Genomic DNA, 25,267 nt, shown 5'->3' with positions numbered 1-25,267 from the left:
GAAGCCCCGGGCTTCGTCTGCAGACGAAGCTCGATCGAGCTTCGTTTGCAGACGAAGCTCGATCGAGCTTTGTCGAGATGCAGGGGGCTCGTTGCAGACGAAGCCCGATCGAGCTTCGTCTGCAACGAAGCCCCAAAGACGAAGCCCGTCGGGCACAGCGGGCTTCGTCGCGAACGAAGCCCGACCATGGGTCTTCGTTCGCGACGAAGCCCGGTCGATCTCCATGGTCGCCGATGAAGCTTTGTCGTCGGCGACCATTTCCAGCATCTTGTTCATTAAAATCAACAAAGAAACTCTAACCTTGTTTAGCCAAAATGAGATTGATGTCGGCGATCAAGTGGCTGTCACGGCAGCGACGGCGGCGGCGGCGAGTGGCTGTCACAACGGCGGTGGGCAGTTGCTTAGTGAGAGAGATGAAGTGGGTGGGTGAAATGGGTAATGAGGGGGTGAGGGGTATTTTAGTATTTGACTATTATTGTGTTTATTTTTTATTTCTTTCTAACTTTTTAAATAAACTAATAGTTGAATCTGACAAAGTGGCTATATTATGTAATTAGTTTGTTTGAAAGTACAGAAACGTTTTTTTTTTAAAAATGGGATAAAAAGGAATTTTATATTTGAATAGTGGTTACTTTTTGCCATTTCCACTAAATTTAATCTCAAAATAATATATGTGAATTATAAGGTATTATGAAATTGTTTTAAAGATAGAACTCAAATAATTTTGTTTGGTGAAACAAAATCTCTCTCATAAGGCTAAATAATTTTAAGTCTCTATAATGTTATTTTGTGTGAAAATTTATATTGTATATTTATAAATAATTTTTATGATTCATATATTAACTTACATATATATAGAAATGATAGTTGATATTATCCAATACAACCATAAATTAGGAATGTAATTGAATAGAGTTGATCTGAGCTTCACTAAACTCAAGCTTGGGTCACGAGCTAGTTTCTAGATTCTAGCTCAGCTCGAGTCTTAAAGTTCGGGTTATCCAGGAGGCTCGGACTCGCCAAAACTTGTTATTTTGCTCAAACTTGATTTGCTATTTTGCTTTATTATATATATACACTATATTATGTTAAATAATTAAATTAATATATATAATAATTTTAAACATATTCAATTTAATTATACTATTATAATAATTTAAAGTTTTGATAATTTTATATTAAATAATATATTTATATATTATAAATAAATATATTAATGTATTTATAAATGAGATTGCTCACGAGCTATTCTCAAACTTTTAATCAAGTATGTTTACAACTCTCTAATTGAACATATTAGTATTTACAAAGCTCTAATCAAATATATTCATGAATTTTAACGAGCCGACCTTTACTGAGCTCAAAATCGGCTCGTTTATAAATTGAGTTTCAAAATTAAATTCAAACTTAACTCGTTTACATTAATGAATAAACTTGAACGAGTTTTTGTCGAGTCGAACACCAAGTCGTTCGCTCATTCGTGACCCTAAATTAATATACCATAATGTATTAAGACAAATCTAATTTCTTATTCTCTAAAGTATAAGCACCAAAATTGAAAGTCAAACAAAGTCATTTTTCATACATAATTAACCTTACATTTCAAACAATTGATACTCCAAACATAAAATTTACATATTCCTAGAAAGAGTTGGTGGCTTGCTTGACATAATACGATCCTAAACTTTCTTAAGGTCGGAAAATGTACACACAATTTTCCTCACCTTGTTACAAAGATATTAATTACTTTTATAACTCGAACTTCTCGTGGTCTTTAACCATAAAAGGACAATCTCACTATCGCTACCAAAGCTCACCCTGCACTATAGAAATTCAGGCACAAAGGCGTACCCGGCCACTCCCTAGAAAGCCACAGCCCGCCGGGGAGACATCACCCACTTCAAGGCAGCGCGAATCATAAACCACCAAGCTTTGCGTCTTCCACTCTTTGAAGACAGAAGCCAACCTGCTCCTCCACGGCTTTGAGTAGAGAACCATCCGTTACTTTCCCGAGTTGATGTTTCTGCCTGATAATTCTCACCGATCTGCATCGACGGAGGCCAATTGCTGCAAAAACTGGTTGCCGTCGGGTGAAAATACGGGTTCCCATAACCTTCCGGCAAACTGTAATCTTGTGTGACATTAGTATATTCCGGGGAAGCGAAAAGGTTGGAATCCGGCGGTATATCCAGCTGACCTAATAAACAAAAGAATACGGTCCTGGGTAGTATAAAGAAAATATAGCCATGCAGCCATACAAGCTTTTATCTGGCCATGGAGGGTCGGATACATGAATTCTAACTCTCAACTAAGGCATTAATCAAGGAAATAAATTGTATCAGAGTTGATGGAAAAGAAAATGGACAATCTTTTCACCATGGAAAAGTGCCATGTCTGCGTTTCAATACAAGATTACTTGGATTTAGCCTTCGTGAATTTGACATGGGAATGCCTAGTGTTCATGTCAAGCCTTAATTCCGTTATGCGATGGCTATAAGGATTATAGCTCGTTTGTTGTTTTCAGTTACAAGTTATATCATACTGAAGAGTCTCGCACCAAGTTTTTCTTAGCCTTCCTCAACTTCTTTATCCAAATACTTGTTCCATTCTATCTATTTCTCGTAAGAGCCTTTATTGGTCTTCTACTAATATGACACATCCTAGAACAGATATAAAGAAAATTTGTTTCCATACCTTGATTTAGTCCTGCGAAGTTGGAATGCTGCAGGCTTGCAATTGGATTAGCAAATTGATCAGCTAGCAAGTTTGATGGTAGTGAGTGAAATAACCAAGGCTGATCAAGTTGAACGAAGTCATTCATATTTTTGTAAGCGTGTATCGTCATATTGTCGACCAAGTCCTGATAATAGAAAAGAGAAGAAGATCAAATTTGAACAAAAAGGCAGCAACTTAGGAACATAGTGAAAGATATACAATAAAAATGCTGATAACATAAACAAAAGAGCAGTTTACCTCTTAAGAAGTCATCATAGAGGAGCACCTAAAAGGCTATACCTTGTCAAACAACAACTACACGAGAATTTATTTTTCTCTCGTTTTGTACGTAGTTTTTCCCCATTTTAACGTACTAAACAACAATTTCATCAGATTGCTGAGAGAGAGAGAGAGAGAGATGTAATCCAACGATACAATAATCATCTTCACGAAAAGAATAAAACCTAAACCAACTATACCTTTAAAGTTCAAACAAAAGATAAACAAGATAAAAATAAACCATCTAATATCCTTATAAATGTGTCTGCATCTTTTCCTATAGACATATCTTGAGGTATCCTCTGCGTCACAAGCAGTTCGACCAACGTGGAAATAACTTCAAAACAAATATCTATTTATGTAGTTCTGAGAAAAGAATGGTGGTGCAATTGTATTTAAATAAGCTTCAGGTTAGTAGTACGCACCTTATGGACTGCACAGAGCTCATCACGAGAGTGGTAAATTTGGCCACCAAAGATCCCGCCTACAACCTTGAAGACGGAATTGAATACAAGTGTTTCTCCTTCCCTGTGGTATGCATACAATTTTTCATCTGGAACACAAGCAGTAGCATGCTCTGTGATTGTCTTCCATCGCTTGTCTGAGATACCAAGTAACTTGAAATTCCACAGAAAGAGGTTAGATGTACTTCTTGTATACCAGTTTATCTATATAAACATGCCACTTAAGAGGCAGGGGAGGGTTCCTTACCTTGCGTAGTGAAGATGGATCCATGTAATATGACTTCAGGAAGTGTTGAATAGTGGTAATTCCTTTTCCAGATAACCTTTTATGGAAAACACCGTCTTTTGAAATTATCTCCAACCGCCATATTTCGTCGTCCAAATGTGGAGGGTGACGTTTCTTATAAGCTGGAGGAAAATGACCTCTTAGTAACATAGCTCCATCGAATAAAGTGCAGCATGCTTATGGATGAATCAAAATTCTTTTAGGAACATAGCTCCATAGAATGTCATAATTTCTTTTCAAAAGGTTATTTGGATACGATGAGGAGACATGTTAGCGTATTCCTTAAGATGTTGAATCATGAATGAGCGTTTCATAGTGAGTTATCAGTTATCCATGAAAAGGGAATGAGGAAATAGAGTCAAAGAAGGACGTACGCTCTCCTCGCTGATCTTTTACCATGAAGGGTTCACTTCTAGCTTCTCTAACTCTGACTTCATTGGGAATACTTGAAACAGCTCTTGCACCTAATCTAAACCTTCGACTTCTTATCCAGCTTGAATTATCAGTAAAGCTGACATTTTTAATCTCACCAACACCATTTCTCAATATAATTTCTAATTCCCCAGTCACCAATGGTTTTTTGCCCTCTCTTGCATGAACGATCTTTGCATTGAACTCCTGCTCAGTCCAGTCCCCTTGATCATTAGCCCCAAAATCACCATCAAGGGGCACAATTCCAACTTTCATTGAAGATAGAGGGCCAGAACTTATAATTTTATTGGAAGCATCATATATAACTATTTTAACAGGTTTACTATCCTCAGATTCTATCCCGCTGTAAGTGTACGTGGTAGCAAGCAGTTTGCCATCAAAATGCAATTGGAAACCCCTTCTTTGTGATGGATCAAATGATGATCTGCAACAAGTTAACACGAGGTTTTAGACTGCGGATAGGAAAAATCAGACAAAAAGTTTCAAAATACTACAAGTTGAACAACTATAAAAAAAAAAGAACTACATAATTCAATAAAAACACAAGAACAACATATCAAGCCTTGATCCCATTATTGGGGGCTGGCCACATGAATTCTATCTTGCCAATTATGGTTCTATCTTATATAAGGCCCTTATAACTCATATAATAACTATGAGCCTGTCACATAAAACAAACTTGATCTAATCCTGAATCCTTGCCGCTGGAAGTATCAATCAGAGAAGAAGCCCTAGGACATTTCATCACTCAGAAAGTCTGTAGGACAAATACTTCACATGGCATAAACAATTTACCTTGAACTGGAATGATGAAAGGATGCAAGTTTTTCCTCCAATTCCTCCTGTACCCATCAGGAAAACAAATGAGTAACGGTGAAAAGACAAATCAAATAAGTAATAGTGTAGAATCATTGTAGTAACACAAAATATATAATTCACACACGTGTATTATCATTCACTCGCATATAACATCCAAGACCTCAACGTACTTGACTATTCAGTGTATGGCATCCTTTATGGAAAAAATTTGACAAGGTCAATTCCAATAACCGAGGTTAGAAGAAGTTAGAAGGCCAAACTTCAACTAACTTAGAACTTTTCGTCTTCTTGATAAATACAATGAATATAATAGCTTTTCAAAATAGTGGAATAAAAGGATGCTACGTACAATGAATATATGAGTTGGGGCTTCAAAGGAAAGAGAATGTAATCTTACGTACCACACGTTTCACCATGGCTTCCAACTTCGTCTCTAGTTCACGCTGTCGCATCGCATCTCCATCAACACTACACCAATATCAGAAACACATTAAAAATCATGTCAAGAACAAAGAGCACAGTGAACATTAACACCCACTCTGCCAAACTACATCGTCGTTTGGATTTTGGATCTAGAACTTCAGACCCATCATCATCCCCCTGATGACTGGAGTTCCATTTCATTTCCATCGAACACCAAACAAATGAATTACTAAAAAGTTAAATATTACTTCACATGGCATAAACAATTTACCTTGAACTTGAATGATGAAAGGATTCAAGTTTTTTCTCCAATACCCCCTGTACTCATCAGTAAAACAAATAAGTAATAGTGAATAGAGACAAATCAAATAAGTAATAGTGTAGAATCATTGTAGTAATACAAAATATACAATTCACACACGTGTATTATTATTCACTCGCAGTCGCATATAATATCCAGGAACTCAAGTACATACTTACAATTCAGTATATGACATCTTTTATGGAAAAAAATTGACAAGGTCCATTCCAATAACCAAGCTTAGAAGAAGTTAGAACGCCAAACTTCAACTAACTTAGAACTTTTCGTTTTTTGATAAATACAATGAATATAATAGCTTTTCAAAATAGTTGGAATAAAAGGATGCTACGTACAATGAATATATGAGTTGGGGCTTCAAAGGAAAGAGAATGTAATTCTACGTACCACACGTTTCATCATGGCTTCCAACTTCGTCTCTAGTTCATGCTCTCGTATCGGATCTCCATCAACACTACACCAACATCAGAAACACATTAAAAACCATGTCAAGAACAAAGAACACAGTAAACATTAACACTCACTCTGCCAAACTACATCGTCGTTTGGATTCTCGATTTGGAACTTCAGACCCATCATCATCATCCCTCTGATGATTAGAGTTCCACTTCATTTCCATCGAACACCAAACAAATGAACTACTAAAAAGTTAAAAACAACCAGATATTCCAAGATCCAAATTCAGGAAACCATAAACTAAAATGAGTTCAACACGCTTTTAAAGAGAAAGATTCTTTCGGTAAATTGCATGGAAGCTTCAATTAAAGAGTATTGGTCTCATGAGTCGAGCACAGATTGAAGGTCATACCGACTAGTCAGTCAAGGCTCAATTATATGAATTGCCGCTGAACTTTCCACCAGCGCAAAAAAAAAAAAAGGTTCTTTAACTTTAATTTGTGACTAAAATATCACTCAATTTTAATTTAATATATAATTTTATAATTAAATTATCATTGACATAATTAATAAAGTGGATAGATAAACAACATAAATAGTCACTAAAATTTATATAAAAATATAAAAAAAATATTAAATTTTGTACTAAATCATAAAAAAGTTACTAAATTTTACGCTAAAATATAAAAATGTCAACATTTCACCAGTTTTTTTTAACGATAATTGATAATAATTATGAAATCATATATTAAATTAAAATTTTGTAATTTTTTAATTATAAATTAAAATATAATATTTTTTTATATTTTAATACAAAATTGAATGAGCACGCATACTGGACAACCAATCATCAGTAACAAGCTAATTTCAACTCCTTGTGAACTCCTTTCAATTCATTCCTAATCACGCTTCAACCCACACGATTTATGGACACGTGGATAGCCACTCATTCCCCTGCCCCAACGTAATAATCACTTCTTTGAATTTTTCATATAACTTTTTATATGATTTTTTAACTTAGTATTTGAAATTGGGATTTGTGGAAGGAAAAAGAGGTTGGAGATTGAAAAATTCTAAATTCCAAACAGTTTTCCTTTTGACCAAAAAAATGATAAAAGGTTTTATGCCCATCCAAAGAACATACTTTGGAAATATTGAATTTTTCCATCTATTTGGAATTTTTAGAGCCTATTTTGGTCCCAATCTCTTGTCAAGTCCTAGATTTCTGTAGAGTGTAACAATTTGATTTACATATCAACTGTAGTATATTAATTTTATAAAAAATAATTATAACTTATAATTAAACAGTGATTAATCAATTATACATAAAAACTAATCAAACTATTTGGAGTCATTTAATAAAATACGTGCAAAGTTGTTGGACATGGGTAATCTTAATGTGAAAGGAGACTCTATTAGTTTGGAAATCTATTTTCAAGTTAATTTAAGACCTTTTAGAGGAATAATCTAATTAGGGATGTGAAAAACATATTAGAGATGAGATTAGACATCACGAATCCTTAAAAAAAAAAGTGCAACTTTTGAAAGAAAAGATATATTTTCTTTCGAGGAGATTATTTTTGCTTCCTTCTATCTTCTTTTGAGCTTTTTGTTCCACCCACTTATCTAATTATTCTTAATTTTTGCAGCAGCTTAAAGGGACCAAAAATAAGATTTTGAAGGGAAGAGGTTTGACAAAGAGGGGTGTTTCATTAAAGAGGAGTCAAATCGACATAAAAAAAAGTTGGTTTTATCTTTCAAATTTTGTTTTTCTTTAATTATTTAGGATCTCAATTATACAACAACTCTTGAATGATTTTTGGGATATATTATTCATTATGAGTGGTTGATTAATTGTCTAAGATTTCTAAAGAATCCTATGTATTAAAATTTTATTAGTTTACTCAATTTTTTGGTGTGATTTTTACTTCGACTATGTTTATTTTATTATAAACTTAATGTTTGCAATTACATGATTTGAGATTTCTTATCATACTAATCATAGATAAATAAAGAATAGACTTTTAGACAAAATAACATGTGTTAATAGGGGAAGACATTAACTTGATTGCACGTGCAATTTTTTATTAGATTTGTGATGAATATTTTCATATTATGAGTGTCTATACTTAATGTGTTCTCTAATTTTAGTTCACAGAAACATACATGAATTAACTTAGTTGAATAAACATATTAGAGCTAGACATAGACTAATAAATAAATTAGTGTGTTTGATTGGCATAGTACGTAACCTAATCAACCAAGATTGATTTAGTTCGATAAAGTGGATTTGCTGGTTGAATTTAGAAAAATTTAAATTTTAATCAATTAAATTTTAATTCTTTAAAATTTAAGTAATTGTTAGTTGTTTAATTTTTTTTTCTTTCTAGTTGCACAATTTAGGGTTTAATTTCTTTAACTAATTAATTATTCAAATATAGTTAATTGTGATTAATTTTAGTAATTAAAAGATTTAGTTATCAATTTTTATAAAAATTATCTTTTCTCATCATTTTACTTATCTTAATCGCGTATACTTGTGTGCTATTTGTGACTTACATGAAATCACTTGAGATTCTGCAAACTACATTCAAGCCGACTGACTAACCGCGTAATTAAAGGAAACGGCACACACAATCAAACCAGACAAATGCATGTGGAAGAGAGAGAGAGAAGCAGTAGAGAAGGAAACATCCATTCAATTCGATGGCAAATGTGCAGTGTTTGCCAAGAAGAGTGGCGGAAGCTGCAGCAATGCGAGAGAGACGCGTCTATATATGGTGGTGAGTGGAGGGATAGATTGAAATTGAACCACAAATCAACGTACGTACCCAGCAAGCATAAAATACTCTTTACAAAGTTCTAATCCTCAGTGGCAAACACCAAAGTAAATTTTTAAAGTAAAAAATTGCCGTCAAATTATTGTAAGAAAAATAACGATCAAATGATATAAAAAAATATTTACATAAATACTTTAATATTTAAGTCAAATTTTGAATGCTTGAATATCGTATTAAATATGTAAATTTATAAAACATTGAAACCTTTTTATCCTCAAGACTTATTTTGGCCTTTTAGGTTTTTTTTTTTTTTTTTTTAATGATTACATATGTCACAATACTTAAAAAAAATATTTAAAATTTTGTGAATATCAACATAATATCAAAATATAGTGTATACATAATATATTTAAAAAATTATAAATAAATATATTTATAAATAAAATTATTCGCATACTTCAAATTAAGCATGTTTAACATTTTCTAATCAAATTTATTAATATTCATAAACTTCTAATAAAATATGTTTGCGACCCTCTAATTGAATCTATTAGTATTCACAAACTTTTAACCAAATATATTTACAAGCTTTAACAAATTGAGTTTTACTAAATTTAAATTCGACTTGTTTACAAATCGAATTTCAAAATTAAACACAAACTCAATTCATTTATCTGAACAAACAAACTCGAACAATTTTTTGTTGAGTTAAATATCGAACCGTTCGCAAACGACTCGACTCATTTACGATCCTGCATAAATATACCATAATCTATTAATACAAATTTAATATCTTATTCCATAAAGTATTCACAATTAAGCACCGAAATTGAAGGCCAAGCAAAGTCATTTTTCATACATAATTAACCTTACTTTACAAAGAAATAATTTACACATTTTAAACCATTGATACTATGAATATAAAATTTGCATATTCCTAGAAAGAGCCGGTGGCTTACTTGACATAATCCGATCCTAAACTTTGTTAAGGTTGAAAGATAGTCGTATTTGTACACGACACTTTCCTTACCTTGTTACAAAGATGTTATTTTCATAAGTCAAACTTCTCGTGACCTTGAATCACAGGAGGACAATCTTACTATTGCTATCAAAGCTCGCCCCTAGACTACACCTTGACATCACCCACTTCAAGGCAGCGCGAACCATAAACCACCTAGCTTTGGGTCTTCCACTCTTTGGAGACATAATCCCACCTGCTCCTCCACGGCTTGGACTAGAGAACCATCCGTTTCTTTCCCAAGTTGATGTTTCTACCTCATAATTCTCACCGATCTGCATCCACGGAGGCCAATTGTTGCATAAACTGGTTGCCGTCGGGTGAAAATATGGCGCCACAGAACTTTCCGGCAAACTGTAATCTTGTGCGGCATCAGTATGTTCCGGTGAAGCGAAAAGGTTGGAAGCCAGCGGTATATCCAGCTGATCTGCTAAACAAAAGAATATGCTCCTGAGTAGTACAAAGAAAATATAGCCATAGAGCCATGCAGCCATACAAGCTTCTATGCGGCTATGGAGGGTCGGATGCATGAATTCTAACTCTCAACTAAGGCATTAATCCTGGAAATTAATTGTATCAGAGTAGATGGAAAAGAAAATGGACAATCTTTTCACCATGGAAAAGTGCTATGTCTGCATTTCAATACAAGATTACTTGGATTTAGCCTTTGTGAATTTGAGATGGGAATGCCTAGTGTTCATGTCAAGCCTTAATTCCATTATGCGATGGCTATATGAATTATAGCTCGTTAGTTGTTTTTGTTTATAAGTTATATCATAACGAAGAGTCTCGCACCAAGTTTTTCTTAGCCTTTCTCAACTTCTTTATCTAAACACTTGTTCCATTCTATTTATTTCTCGTAAGAGTCTCTATTAGTCTTCTACTAATATGTTGCATCCTAGGACAGTCTAAGAAAATTTGTTTTCCATACCTTGATTTAGTCCTGCAGAGTTCGAATGATGCAGGCCTGCACTTGGATTAGCAAATAGATCAGCTAGCAGGTTTGATGGTAGTGAGGGAAATAACAATGGCTGATCAAGTTGAACGAAGTCATTCATATTTTTGTAAGCGTGACTCGCCATCTTCTCGACCAAGTCCTGATAATAGAAAAGACAAGTTGATCAAATTTGAACGAAAAGGCAGCAACTTAGGAACATCGCAAAAGATATACAATAAAACTGCTGATAACAGAAACAAAAGAGCAGTTTACTTCTTAAGTGCATCATTGCTCAAACCCTATCCAGTGCATCATTGCTTAAACCCTAAAAAGTTCACCCATTTTCACCAAGAGGATTCAAGGCAAGGGTAACAAATTTAACATGAAACCCAAGAACAGATCAGTAAATTAGCAAATAATGTCATCATGATGTTTAACATGAAAATCTTTTCCTATAGACACATCTTGAGGTATCCTCCGCATCACAAGCAGTTCGACCAACCTGGAAATAACTTCAAAACAAATATCTATTTATGTAGTTCTGAGAAAAGAATGGTGGTGCAATTGTATTTAAATAAGCTTCAGGCTAGGAAAACGCACCTTATGGACTGCATCAAGCTCATCGAGAGAGTGGTAATATTGGCCATCAAAGGTGACTCCTACAACCTTGAAGACAGAATTGAATACAAGCGTTTCTCCTTCCCTGTCGTATGTATACAATTTTTCATCTGGAACGCAAGCAGTAGCATGCTCTGTGATTGTCTTCCATTGCTTGTCTGAGATATGATCAAGAAACTTGAAATTCCACAGAAAGAGGTTAGATGTACTTCTTGTATACCAGTTTATCTATATAAACATGCCACTTAAGAGGCAGGGGAGAGTTCCTTACCTCGCGCAGTGAAGATCGATCCATGTAATATAACCTCAGGAAGTGCTCAATAGTGGTAATTCCATTTTTGGATAACCTTTTATGGGAAACACCGTCTTTTGATATTTTCTCCAAGCGCTATATTTCGTCACCCAAATTTGGAGGGTGATGTTTCTTATAAGCTGGAGGAAAATGACCTTTTCGTGACATAGCACAATAGAATAAAGTGCAGCATGCTTATGGATGAATCAAAATTCTTTTAGGAACATATATAGCTCCAGAGAATATCATAATTTCTTTTCAAAAGGTTATTTGGATACGATGAGGAGACATGTTAGTGTATTCCTTAAGATGTTGAATCATGAATGTGCGTTTCATAGTGAGTTATCGGTTATCCATGAAAAGTGAATGGGGAAACAGAGTCAAAGAAGGACGTACACTCTCCTCGGAGATCTTTTACCCTGAAGGGTTCACTTCTAGCTTCTCTAACTCTGACTTCATTGGAATTGCTTGAAACAGCTCTTGCACCTAATCTAAACTTTTGACTTCTTATCCATCTTGAATTATCAGTAAAGCTGACATTATTAACATACCCAACACCATTTCTCAATCTAATTACTGATTTCCCAGTCACCAATTGTCTTTTGCCTTCTCTTGCATGAAGAATCTTTGCATTCAACTCCTGCTCAGTCCACTCCCCTTGATCATTAGCCCCAAAATCACCATCAAGGGGCACAATTTCAACCTTCATTGAAGATAGAGGGCCAGCACTTATAATTTCCTTGGAAGCATCAAATATAACTATTTTAGCAGGTTTACTATCCTCAGATTCTATCCTGCTGCAAGTGTACAGGGTAGTAGGCAGTTTGCCATCAAAATGCAATTGGCAACCCCTTCTTTGTGATGGATCAAATGATGATGTGCAACAAGTTAACATGAGGTTTTAGGCTGCAGATAGGACAAATCAGACAAAAAGTTTCAAAATACTACAACTTCCACAACTTAAAAAAAAAAAAAAAGAACTACATGATTCAATAAAAACACAAGAACAACATATCAAGCCATAATCCCATTATTGGGGGCCGGCCACATGAATTCTACCTTGCCAGTTATGGTTTTATCTTCTATAAGGCCCTTATAACTCATATCATACCTAAGAGTCTGTCACCAACTATGAATAATCCCATAAAACAAACTTGATCTAATCCAAATCCTTGTGGCTGGAAGTATCAATCAGAGAAGAAGTCCTAGGACATTTTATCACTCAGAAAGTCTGTAGGGCAAATACTTCACATGGCATAAACAATTTACCTTGAACTTGAATGAAGAAAGGATGGAAGTATTCTCTGCAATTCGTCCCGTACCTATCAGTAAAACAAATAAGTAATAGTGAATAGACATTACGAAGTGGTTCAACACAGCAATTACAAATCAAAAAGCACATTATAAACCCCCAGACATCCAAGTTGTTATGGTATTATAGGAAATTAATCATGACATGGAATTTTGTTAAAAAAGAAAACTAGTGTAGAATCATTGTAGTAATACAAAATATTGAGATTGACACAGAATTTTGTCCAAAAACTCATATAGAATAATGTGTAAAGGCGGTTTCCATAATTGTGAATTATTTTGATCGGTTTTACCCTTACTAATGCATGGGTATTAATGAGCCCCATAATTCTGTATACAAATTCATTTTGCATAACACATTCCTGTAAATTATACAATTTACACACTTGTATTATCATTCACTCGCAGTCGCATATAACATCCAGGAACTCAACATACTGTTCAGTATATGACATCCTTTGTGGAAAAAATTTGACAAGGTCAATTCCAATAACCGAGCTTAGAAGAAGTTAGAAGGCCAAACTTCAACTAACTTAGAACTTTTCGTCTTCTTGATAAATACAATTGAATATAATAGCTTTTCAAAATAGTGGAATAAAAGGATGCTAAAATGAATATATGAGTTGGGGCTTTGAAGGAAAGAGAATGTAATCCTACCACACGTCTCGCCATGGCTTCGAAGGATGCTAAAATCTTCTGCAGTTCATGCTGTGGCGCATCTCCATCAACACTGCACCAATATCAGAAACCCATTAAAAACCAGATCAAGAACAAAGAACACAGTGAACACTACCATATATAACACCCACCCTGCCAAACTATATCGTCGTTTGGATTCTCGATTTGGAACTTCAGACCCATCATCATCCCCCTGATGACTAGAGTTCCATTTCATTTCCATCGAACACCAAACAAATGAAACTCTAAAAGGTTAAAAACAACGAGAAATTCCAATATCCAAATTCAGGTAACCACAAAAATGGTGAAGGTCAACATGCTATAAATAGACAAACAGAGTTCTTCTTCAGGGAAATTGTGTGGAAGCTTCAAGTAAACAAGCATTGGTCTCAAAAGTCGAGCACAGATTGAAGGACATGCAAACTAGCCTAGGCCATCAACTATCATGGCATACAAGTCAGCCAATCATCACTAACAAGCAAATTTACATTTGTGGGACTGAGTGGGCGTGGCTTCCTTGTGAAATTACAGGGTTTTTTCCGTTAAGAATTTAGATTCACCGAAGTTATCAAACAACATAGACCAATCAATTAATTTATGAATTTATGCGGGCTACGACCAGTTGAGATTCTGCAAACTACACTCAAACTGACTGACTAACTGCTGAAAAGGAAAAGGCACACACACAGTACTGCTGAGTATATACCCGGAAGGATACAATCAAACCAGACAAATGTGGAAGAGAGAGAGAGAGAGAGAAGCAGTAGAGAAGGAAACATCCATTCAATTCGATGGCAAATGGGTTGTGTTTGCCAAGAAGATTGGCGGAAGCTGCAGCAATGCGAGAGACGCGTCTATGGGGTGAGTGAAAGGATAGATTGAAATTGAACGACAAATCAACGTACCCAGCATAAAATACTCTTTAGAAAGTTCTAATCCTCTGCAAAATACACAGACATATACAAGTTAAATAAGTTCGAGTCGTCAAAGGATTCTCTTTTCGAAATTATGGTAAGATTGCAGCATATAAATACGAATTGTTATAAAGCGAAGTAAGTGGCAAAGCGTATAAGCTAAAATCCTAAGCCAAACACTTAAGCACAAATCCAGCGCAGCGGATCCGCTGCATAAATGGCTTATACGCGGTCAAACCGCTAAGCCAAACAGCCTCGAAATCTCATATATTCATAAGCCCATTTTCAGCCGTACCCTGTGGCCATCGATCTCTCACCGAGTGGAAAAAGGCAAAGAAAGGGTCCCTTTGTTTACTGGGATTGCCCGTACCGTTGATCTTCAGTGGCCAACTGATTAATTCATCCGGAGGGGGAGGAACCTGGCAGGAAAATGCCGCCATGAAAATTCATGGAAGGTTGGCCACGGCCAGTGCTTCGCTTTTTCTACAAATCTTTGAAGTTGTTGATTTTTGGCTATTTTTTTAGCTCTTCACTGCGCTGACTGACCCGTCGGTCTCGGTCTCCGGAAGCTACAACGCAAAGAGATGCCACCGGAGAGACGGCGGCGGAGGCCCGCAGAGGATGTGGACGGCCTATTCGACTTTACCCTCCTTTAAGAGCTGTTTGGCTTACCTTTTGTTTTTTTTAAAGAGGTAATAAGATTTGTAAAGTTAAAAGTTCACTAGCATTTAAATTAATAATATATTTAAATAAATATATTTTAAAATAATATTTATATAATTATGTATTTAAATTAATATAATATTAAAACTTAACAAAAATATTAAAATATGCATGTTGTGAATAATATAAATAAAATTAATAAAAATATTAAATTTTAATAAAAATAAATTATAAATTAATGTTTAATTGATAAAAATTTTACTGTACTTTAAATACTAGCAAAGTCAACCAGATTGTCCACCCTCCATTGTAGTTGTCTCTCCAATAACACTTATTATTAAATATAAATAAAATTATTATAAATTTATGTGTTTCACATTAGTTTGTTAGTTTATAAAGTTTATTTATCAAAGTAGTACACGTGGTATAATATTTTTTATTTTATTTTAACACATATAAAAGTATAAGTATTTTTAATAAATAAATAGTACTTCTTTGTAAATTATCAACTACTTGTTTAAGAAATTATAAGTAATTTTTAGTGTGTTCATAATTTTTTAGATGTAGCTCTAATTTTATTTAAAAATATTATTAATTACTTAATATTGTTGCTCAAATACCACATTAAATTAATAAAGTAAAAATGTCATAGTCAAATTGTCTAAAATCTGCAAGAAAAAGAATGATCAAATGATGTAGGAAAATCTCTGTATAAACATTATGATGCTTAAATTAGACATTGAAAACTTGAATGCCGTATTGAAACTAGTATTAGAGATATACATTTCATAAAATGAGGGTCTGTTTATTTATAAAAGAATATGGAGTTTCCCTGAATTTCCTAAAATTAGAATTCTTATGATTAACCTTTGTCTCAACATTCTAAAATCTATTAGATTAAAATTTTTACAGATAACATTTATTTTAATATTTTGAGATCTTATTAAAATTAAAATTCTTTATGAGTAATATTTATTATTTTCGTATGACTATTGAAAGAATTTTCGAATGTCAAAATTATCTAGTTTATGTATTGTGCAATATTCTTTTCCCCCGATTAAAGGAAAATTACACCTTTTGGTATTTTAATGATTACATATGACACAATACTTTAAAAAATATTTATAATTTTGTGAATATCAACTATAGTATCAAAATATAGTGTATAAATAGTATTACCACTTATTTAAAGCTTTATTTATTTAATCAATTTTGCAAAATTTTAAAAAATTCATTTCTAATTTCAAAATTTCATGTTTAGGATGAAAGAAATAAGGTTGAATGCCAAATAAGTTATTTTGGTATGAAGTCAAGTTAGTTGTTGTAATTTAAAATTATTATTTTGATTTAAAAAATTAATTAATTCAAAATTCTAAGTTAAAATAGGTTAATCCGTTAATTAGAAAAATATAACAATTTAATTCAATTTTGGTGATTATACATGCCATTTCAATCATTTTATTTTTTTGAATTTTATAATTGAATTGATTAAAAATCAATCGAACCAACTCAGTACTTACCATATATGGAACTTATCTCACATTACGTCACGTCTTAAGCATACACCCACAATCCCATAATAATCATCATCCTTTATCTTATAAAATAAAAGGGTGGTTACTAGCCTTTATAGGTGGGGACAGGAGTTGGTCGACCACACCACTCCATAAAGATGTAACTAAAGATGATATAAAATGAGGAACGAACAAGAAAAAAGCACTCACACAATATCTCAAATACTCTAAATATTGTCTGACTTACATGGCTTATCACCTAATTGAGTTAGAGTAGCAATTGAGAATCCAAGTGCATGCAACGTGCATAGGTTAGAAAGTAAAAAGAAATAAGGATTGGGAATGAGATTATAAGAAAATAATAGCCTTTATATTTGAAAAGTAAGGATGATTTATTTTGTGTATGATAATGGTTTAAAATGGGGGTTACTTGTGCATTACACTACATTGATGTGAATGGGGAATGTTAAGTGTTGTGACAACATTTAATGCATGGGAAGCTTTTGTTGGCAATGGATTTAATTGGGACTTTCAAACTTATTGAATTTAACAATGTTAAACTAAGGAAATGGAAGAGTTTCGATAAGGCCTGAGGAGATTGACGCTCAGATTGAATGGGATGTGTCAAGAGAGCCAAAGTCAACACTAGCATACCCAAGTCATCTACACATCAAGAAGGCAGCGTAAATTGAGGGCCTACAATAACAATTGCATTTTTAAGAACTTTGGGTCCTAACTACAAATATATTAAAAATGTGGAAGTTGGAACACATCACTATTAAGGCCTAGCCCCATAGAACTTGTCTCACTTTTTGTTGTTTCTTGAGGAACATGTGCTCGCAATCCCATGATCGCCATCACCCCAAATCTTATAAAACGAGGGGAAGGTTACTTGCCTATATAAGTGGTGGTAGAATGGGAGTTTGGTCGACCACATCATGAACATTGATTGACAAGAATATAAAATAAGGACTATACAAAAAGCACACACAATCTCAACTAATTGAGTTTGAGTAGCAATTGAGAATCTAAGTGCATTGTGCATGATGGAGGCTTAGGTTGAAAGTTTAAGACAAAGATACTCAAGGTAAGGGTTAGTAGGGGTCAATAAATTAAGGGCCACTCAATTGAGAAACTAAGATACACGTAGTTATTGATTTGAATATGAAACTTTTCTAATGAGGCTATTTGCATGGCTAATTAGTATTAAAGTTAATTTATTAAGTTATACTAGCAAATCAAAGGTCATTATGGGCATGTCATTATTACAAAAGCAAGTGACTAGCACACTTGTTTATAGAAAATATCATTTAAGGTAATTATGAGTATCTTTTTCATATGATGTTTATTTTAGGAAAAAAATATGTATTGATACTCATTGTATGTATCGTATTCTACTAAAGTTACTAGAGATATTATCCGTATCTTCTAACATCAAAAATTGATTCGAAACAAAATAATATATGTGAATTATAAGATATTATGAAATTCTTTTAAAGATAAAACTCAAATAATTTTGTTTGGTGAAATAAAATCTCTCTCAAAAGGCTAAATAATTTTAAGTCTCTATAATGTTATTTTGTGTGAAAATTTATATTGTATATTTATAAATATTTTTTATGATTCATATATTAATTTACATATATATAGAAATGATAATTGATATTATCCAATACAATCATAAATTAAGAATGCAATTGAATCGAGTTGAGCTGAGCATCACTAAGCTCAAGCTCGAGTCATGAGCTAGTTTCTAGACTTTAGCTCAGCTCGAGTCTTAAAGTTCAGGATATCCAAGAGGCTCGGATTAGCCAAAACTTGTTATTTTGTTCAAATTTAATTTGTTATTTTGCTTTATTATATATACATATATTATATTCTGTTAAATGATTAAATTAATATATATATATAATAATTTTAAACATATTTAATTTAATTATACTATTATAATATTTTAAAAATTTTATGTTAAATAATATATTTATATATTATAAATAAATGTATTAATGCATTTATAAACGAAATTGTTCATAAACTATTCTCAAACTTTTAATCAAATATGTTTACAACCCTCTAATTGAACATATTAGTATTTACAATGCTCTAATCAAACATATTCATGAGTTTTAACTAGTCGACTTTTACTGAGCCTAAATTCAGCTTGTTTACAAATTGAGTTTCAAAATTAAGCTCAAACTCAACTCGTTTATATTAATAAATAAACTCGAGTAAATTTTTATCGAATCGAACACCAAATCGTTCGCTCATTCGTGACCTACATCAATATGGCACAATGTACTAAGATAAATCTAATATCTTATTCTTTAAAGTATAAGCACCAAAATTGAAGGTGAAACAAAGTCATTTTTCATACATAATTAACCTTACATTTCAAACAATTGATACTCCAAACATAAAATTTACATATTCCTAGAAGGAGTTGGTGGCTTGCTTTACATAATATGATCCTAAAACTTTGTTAAGGTCGGAAAATGTTGTGTACAAGTAGTCGTACTTGTACACAACATTTTCCTCACCTCGTTACAAAGATATTAATTACTTTTATAACTCGAACTTCTCGTGATCTTTAATCATAAAAGGACAATCTCACTATTGCTATCAAAGCTTGCCCTTGACTGACTACAGTCTAGAAATTCAGCCACAAAGGCGTTGCCGGCCACACCTTGACATAACCCACTTCAAGGCCGCGCGAACCATAAACCACCTAGCTTTGGGTCTTCCACTCTTTGGAGACAGAATCCCACCTGCTCCTCCACAGCTTGGAGTAGAGAACAATCCGTTCCTTTCCCAAGTTGATGTTTCTGCCTGATTATTCTCACCGATCTGCATCGACGGAAAACAATAATTGTTCCAGAAACTGGTTGCCGTCGGGTGAAAATACGGATCTGCAGAACCTCCCGCCAAACTGTAATCTTGTGCGACATTAGTATATTCCGGTGAAGCGAAAAGGTTGGAAGCCGGCGGTGTATCCAGCTGATCTGCTAAACAAAAGAATATGGTCCTGGGTAGTATAAAGAAAATATAGCCATAGAGCCATGCAGCCATACAAGCTTTTATCCGGCTATGGAGGGTCGGATACATGAATTCTAACTCTCAACTAAGGCATTAATCACGGAAATAACTTGTATCAGAGTTGGTGGAAAAGAAAATGGACAACCTTTTCACCATGGAAAAGTGCCATGTCAGCGTTTCAATACAAGATTACTTGGATTTAGCCTTCCTGAATTTGACATAGGAATGCCTAGTGTTCATGTCAAGCCTTAATTCCGTTATGCAATGGCTATAAGGATTATAGCTCGTTAGTTGTTTTTATTTACAAGTTATATCATACCGAAGAGTCTCGCACCAAGTTTTTCTTAGCTTTCCTCAACTTCTTTATCTAAATACTTGTTCCATTCTATCTATTTCTTAAGAGCCTCTATTGGTCTTCTACTAGCATGACACATCCTAGAACAGATATAAAGAAAATTTATTTCCATACCTTGAGTTAGTCCTGCAAAGTTCGAATGCTGCAGGCTTGCAATTGGATTAGCAAATAGATCAGCTAGCAGGTTTGATGGTAGTGAGTGAAATAACCATGGCTGATCAAGTTGAACGAAGTCGTTCATATTTTTGTAAGCGTGTCTCGTCATATTGTCGACCAAGTCCTGCTAATAGAAAAGAGAAGTTGATCAAATTTGAACAAAAAGGCAGCAACTTAGGAACATATACAATAAAACTGCTGATAACATAAACAAAAGAGCAGTTTACCTCTTAAGAAGTCATCAAAGAGGAGCACCTAAAAGGCTATACCTTGTCAAACAACACCACACAAGAATTTATTTTTCTCTCGTTTTGTACGTAGTTTTTCCCCATTTTAACGTACTAAACAACAATTTCATCAGATTGCTGAGAGAGAGAGAGAGAGATGTAATCCAACGATATGATAATAACTTCAAAACAAAAGATAAACAAGATAAAAATAAACCATCTAATATCCTTTAAAAATGTCTGCATCTAAACTCAGTACCAACAATCCCTCCAAAGCAACAGATGTTCACACATCGGATGGGATTCTGCATTCACTATCCAGTGCATCATTGCTCAAACCCTAAAAAGTTCACCCATTTTCACCAAGAGGATTCAAGGCAAGGGTAACAAATTTAACATGAAACCCAAGAACAGATCAGTAAATTAGCAAATAATGTCATCATGATGTTTAACAAGAAAATCTTTTCCTATAGACGTATCTAGAGGTATCCTCTGCGTCACAAGCAGTTCGACCAACCAGGAAATAACTTAAATATCTATTTATGTAGTTCTGAGAAAAGAATGCTGGTGCAATTGTATTTAAATAAGCTTCAGGCTAGGAAAACGCACCTTATGGACTGCATAGAGCTCATCACAAGAGCGGTAAATTTGGCCACCAATGATCCCTCCTACAACCTTGAAGATGGAATTGAATACAAGTGTTTCTCCTTCCCTGTGGTATGTATACAATTTATCATCTGGAACGCAAGCAGTAGCATGCTCTGTGATTGTCTTCCATCGCTTGTCTGAGATACGACCAAGTAACTTGAAATTCCACAGAAAGAGGTTAGATGTACTTCTTGTATACCAGTTTATCTATATAAACATGCCACTTAAAGAGGCAGGGGAGGGTTCCTTACCCCGCGTAGTGAAGATGGATCCATGTAATATTCCTTCAGGAAGTGCTGAATCGTGGTAATTCCATTTTCAGATAATCTTTTACGGGAATCACTGCCTTTTGATATTTTCTCCAAGCGCCATATTTCGTCACCCAAATTTGGAGGGTGATGTTTCTTATAAGCTGGAGGAAAATGACCTCTTTGTGACATAGCTCCATAGAATAAAGTGCAGCATGCTTATGGATGAATCAAAATTCTTTTAGGAACATAACTCCATACAATATCATAATTTCTTTTCAAAAGGTTATTTGGATACGATGAGGAGACATGTTAGTGTATTCCTTAAGATGTTGAATCATGAATGTGCGTTTCATAGTGAGTTATCAGTTATCCATGAAAAGTGAATGGGGAAACAGAGTCAAAGAAGGACGTACACTCTCCTCGGAGATCTTTTACCCTGAAGGGTTCACTTCTAGCTTCTCTAATTCTGACTTCATTGGAATTGCTTGAAACAGCTCTTGCACCTAATCTAAACTTTTGATTTCTTATCCATCTTGAATTATCAGTAAAGCTGACATTATTAATATACCCAACACCATTTCTCAATCTAATTACTGATTTCCCAGTCACCAATTGCCTTTTGCCTTGTCTTGCATGAAGAATCTTCGCATTGAACTCCTGCTCAGTCCACTCCCCTTGATCATTAGCCCCAAAATCACCATCAAGGGGCACAATTTCAACTTTCATTGAAGATGGAGGGCCAGCACTTATAATTTTATTGGAAGCATCATATATAACTATTTTAACAGGTTTCCTATCCTCAGATTCTATCCTGCTGCAAGTGTACAGGGTAACAGGCAGTTTGCCATCAAAATGCAATTGGAAACCCCTTCTTTGTGATGGATCAAATGATGATCTGCAAAAAGTTAACACGAGGTTTTAGACTGCAGATAGGAAAAATCAGACAAAAAGTTTCAAAATACTACAAGTTTCACAACTATAAAAAAAAAAAACTACATGATTCAATAAATATGAACACAAGAACAACATATGAAGCCTTAATCCCATTATTGGGGGCCGGCCACATGAATTCTAGCTTGCCAGTTATGGTTTTATCTTCTATAAGGCCCTTATAACTCATATCATACCCAATGGCGGAGCCACGTTTTGGCCAGCTGGGGCCAAGGCCCCAGCTGACTTTTTTATTTTTTTATATATATTACTATAAATAATTATAATTTTTATAATTTGACCAGGGCTAAAATTATAATTTGGCCCGGACTAAAATTCTTTCTTGGCTCCGCCACTGATTCATACCTAAGAGTCTGTCACCAACTATGAATAATCCCATAAAACAAACTTGATCTAATCCTGAATCCTTGCGGCTGGAAGTATCAATCAGAGAAGAACCCCTATGACATTTTATCACTCAGAAAGTCTGTAGTAGGACAAATACTTCACATGGCATAAACAATTTACCTTGAACTTGAATGATGAAAGGATGCAACTATTTTCTCCACTTCCTCCCGTACCTATCAGTAAAACAAATAAGTAATAGTGAATAGACATTACGAAGTGGTTCAACACAGCAATTACAAATCAAAAAGCACATTGTAACCCCCAGACATCCAGGCTGTTATGGTATTGTAGGAAATTAATGACGACATGGAATTTTGTTAAAAAAGAAAACTAGTGTAGAATCATTGTAGTAATACAAAATATTGAGATTGACACGGAATTTTGTCCAAAAACTCATATAGAATAATGTGTAAAGGCGGTTTCCATAATTGTGAACTATTTTGATCGGTTTTACCCTTACTAATGCACGGGTATTAATGAGCCCCATATTTCTGTATGAGAATTCTGTATACAAATTCATTTTGCATAACACATTCCTGTAAAATATACAATTCACACACATGTATTATCATTCACTCGCAGTCGCATATAACATCCAGGAACTCAACATACTTGACTATTCAGTATATGACATCTTTTGTGGAAAAAATTTGACAAGGTCAATTCCAATAACCGAGCTTAGAAGAAGTAAGAAGGCCAAACTTCAACTAACTTAGAACTTTTCGTCTTCTTGATAAATACAATGAATATAATAGCTTTTCAAAATAGTGGAATAAAAGGATGCTAAATGAATATATGAGTTGGGGCTTCAAAGGAAAGAAAGAGAATGGTAATCCTACCACACGTCTCATCATGGCTTCCATCCTCTGCAGGTCACGCTGTCGAATCGCATCTCCAACAACACTGCACCAATACCAGAAACACATTAAAGACCATATCAAGAACAAAGAACACAGTGAACATTACCATACATAACACCCACTCTGCCAAACTAGATCGTCGTTTGGATTCTCGATCTGGAACTTCAGACCCATCATCATCCCCCTGATGACTAGAGTTCCATTTCATTTCCATCGAACACCAAACAAATGAAACACTAAAAGGTTAAAAACAACGAGAAATTCCAATATCCAAATTCAGGTAACCACAAAAATGGTTAAGGTCAACATGCTAATATGCTATAAATAGACAAACAGAGTTCTTCTTCAGGGAAATTGTGTGGAAGCTTCAAGTAAACAAGCATTGGTCTCAAAAGTCAAGCACAGATTGAAGGACATGCAAACTAGCCTAGGCCATCGACTATGATGGCATACAAGTCAGCCAATCATCACTAACAAGCAAATTTACATATGTGGGATTGAATGGGCGTGGCTTCCTTGTGAAATTACAGGGTTTGTTCCGTTAATAATTTAGATTCACCGAAGTTATCAAACAACACAGACCAATCAATTAATTTATGAATATTTACGGGCTACAACCAGTTGAGATTCTGCAAACTACGCTCAAACTGACTGACTAACCGCCCGCCTAAAAGGAAAAGGCACACACACAGTACTGCTGAGTATATACCCGGAAGGATACAATCAAACCAGACAAATGTGGAAGAGAGAGAGAGTAGAGAAGGAAACATCTATTCAATTCAATGGGCTGTGTTTGCCAAGAAGACTGGCGGAAGCTGCAGCAATGCGAGAGAGACGCGTCTATGGGGTGAGTGAAGCAGTAGAGAAGGAAACATCCATTCAATTCGATGGCAAATGGGCTGTGTTTGCCAAGAAGATTGGCGGAAGCTGCAGCAATGCGAGAGATGCGTCTATGGGGTGAGTGAAAGGACAGATTGAAATTGAACGACAAATCAACGTACCCAGCATAAAATACTCTTTAGAAAGTTCTAATCCTCTGCAAAATACACACACATATACAAGTTAAATAAGTTCGAGTCCTCAAAGGATTCTCATTTCGAAATTATGGTGAGATTGCAGCATATAAATACGAATTGTTATAAAGCGAAGAAATCTCGTGTATTCATAAGCCCATTTTCAGAGGTACCCTGTGGCCATCGATCTCTCACCAAGTGGAAAAAGGCAAAGAAAGGGTCCCTCTGTTTACTGGGATTGCCCGTACCGTTGATCTTCAGTGGCCAACTGATTGATTCATCCGGAGGGGGAGGAACCTGGCAGGAAAATGCCGCCATGAAAATTCATGGAAGCTCGGCCACGGCCAGTGCTTCGCTTTTTCTACAAATCTTTGAAGTTGTTGATTTTTGGCGATTTTTTTAGCTCTTCACTGCGTTGACTGACCCGTCGGTCTCGGTCTCCGGAAGCTACAACGCAAAGAGATGCTACCGGAGAGGCGGCGGCGGCGGCCCGCGGGGGATGGTGGACGGGCTATTCGACTTTGCTCT

At 34.6% G+C, this 25,267-nt stretch overlaps 2 protein-coding genes across 9 annotated transcripts in view; both read right to left on the bottom strand.

Annotated features, from left to right (window-relative positions):
• The window catches only part of LOC127802391 (calmodulin-binding protein 60 B-like), a 38,850-nt gene extending 23,529 nt beyond the window's left edge, over positions 1–15,321 (bottom strand). The window contains exons 1-10 of one of the 7 annotated variants that reach the window (XM_052338177.1): positions 6,262–6,428; positions 6,125–6,191; positions 5,690–5,736; positions 5,397–5,463; positions 4,972–5,018; positions 4,119–4,600; positions 3,706–3,866; positions 3,420–3,611; positions 2,695–2,860; positions 1,556–2,197 (exon numbers count right to left, since the gene is read on the bottom strand). In XM_052338177.1, the coding sequence (XP_052194137.1) occupies positions 1,863–2,197; positions 2,695–2,860; positions 3,420–3,611; positions 3,706–3,866; positions 4,119–4,600; positions 4,972–5,018; positions 5,397–5,463; positions 5,690–5,736; positions 6,125–6,191; positions 6,262–6,356 (1,659 nt within the window). In that variant the 5' untranslated portion in view covers positions 6,357–6,428 and the 3' untranslated portion in view covers positions 1,556–1,862. Of the gene's footprint in view, positions 1–1,555; positions 2,198–2,694; positions 2,861–3,419; positions 3,612–3,705; positions 3,867–4,118; positions 4,601–4,971; positions 5,019–5,396; positions 5,562–5,689; positions 5,737–6,124; positions 6,192–6,261; positions 6,465–13,926; positions 13,968–14,672; positions 14,708–14,976 lie in introns of those variants that run through there. The other 6 variants (XM_052338174.1, XM_052338169.1, XM_052338168.1 and 3 more) reach the window with 6 other exon arrangements.
• On the bottom strand, positions 9,743–24,630 carry LOC127802393 (calmodulin-binding protein 60 B-like). Of its 2 annotated transcripts, none has more exons than XM_052338179.1 (8): positions 23,849–24,630; positions 23,706–23,769; positions 22,987–23,039; positions 21,942–22,423; positions 21,529–21,689; positions 21,239–21,433; positions 20,361–20,529; positions 9,743–10,358 (listed from the first exon to the last, which is right to left on the bottom strand). In XM_052338179.1, exons 1-8 carry the CDS (start codon positions 23,938–23,940, stop codon positions 9,994–9,996), a joined length of 1,581 nt encoding a protein of 526 aa, XP_052194139.1. In that variant the 5' UTR covers positions 23,941–24,630; the 3' UTR covers positions 9,743–9,993. The 2 variants fall into 2 exon arrangements, with proteins under 2 accessions (XP_052194139.1, XP_052194140.1); XM_052338180.1 differs by having other exon boundaries at positions 20,361–20,526.
• Between the last annotated feature and the right edge of the window lie 637 nt (positions 24,631–25,267).

Source organism: Diospyros lotus, chromosome 5 (assembly GCF_014633365.1).
Source record: "Diospyros lotus cultivar Yz01 chromosome 5, ASM1463336v1, whole genome shotgun sequence".
In the NCBI taxonomy this organism is placed as follows: Eukaryota; Viridiplantae; Streptophyta; class Magnoliopsida; order Ericales; family Ebenaceae; genus Diospyros; species Diospyros lotus.
This window is presented reverse-complemented; position numbering and strand designations above follow the sequence as displayed.

Coding starts and splice junctions, on each gene's coding strand:
- LOC127802393 (XM_052338179.1), bottom strand. CDS start 23,940: ATGGAAATGAAATGGAACTCTAGTCATCAGGGGGATGATGATGGGTCT. Junction 23,040..23,705: donor AAGCCATGATGAGACGTGTG/GTAGGATTACCA, acceptor TTTTACTGATAG/GTACGGGAGGAAGTGGAGAA. Junction 21,690..21,941: donor AAAAGATCTCCGAGGAGAGT/GTACGTCCTTCT, acceptor ATTTTCCTCCAG/CTTATAAGAAACATCACCCT.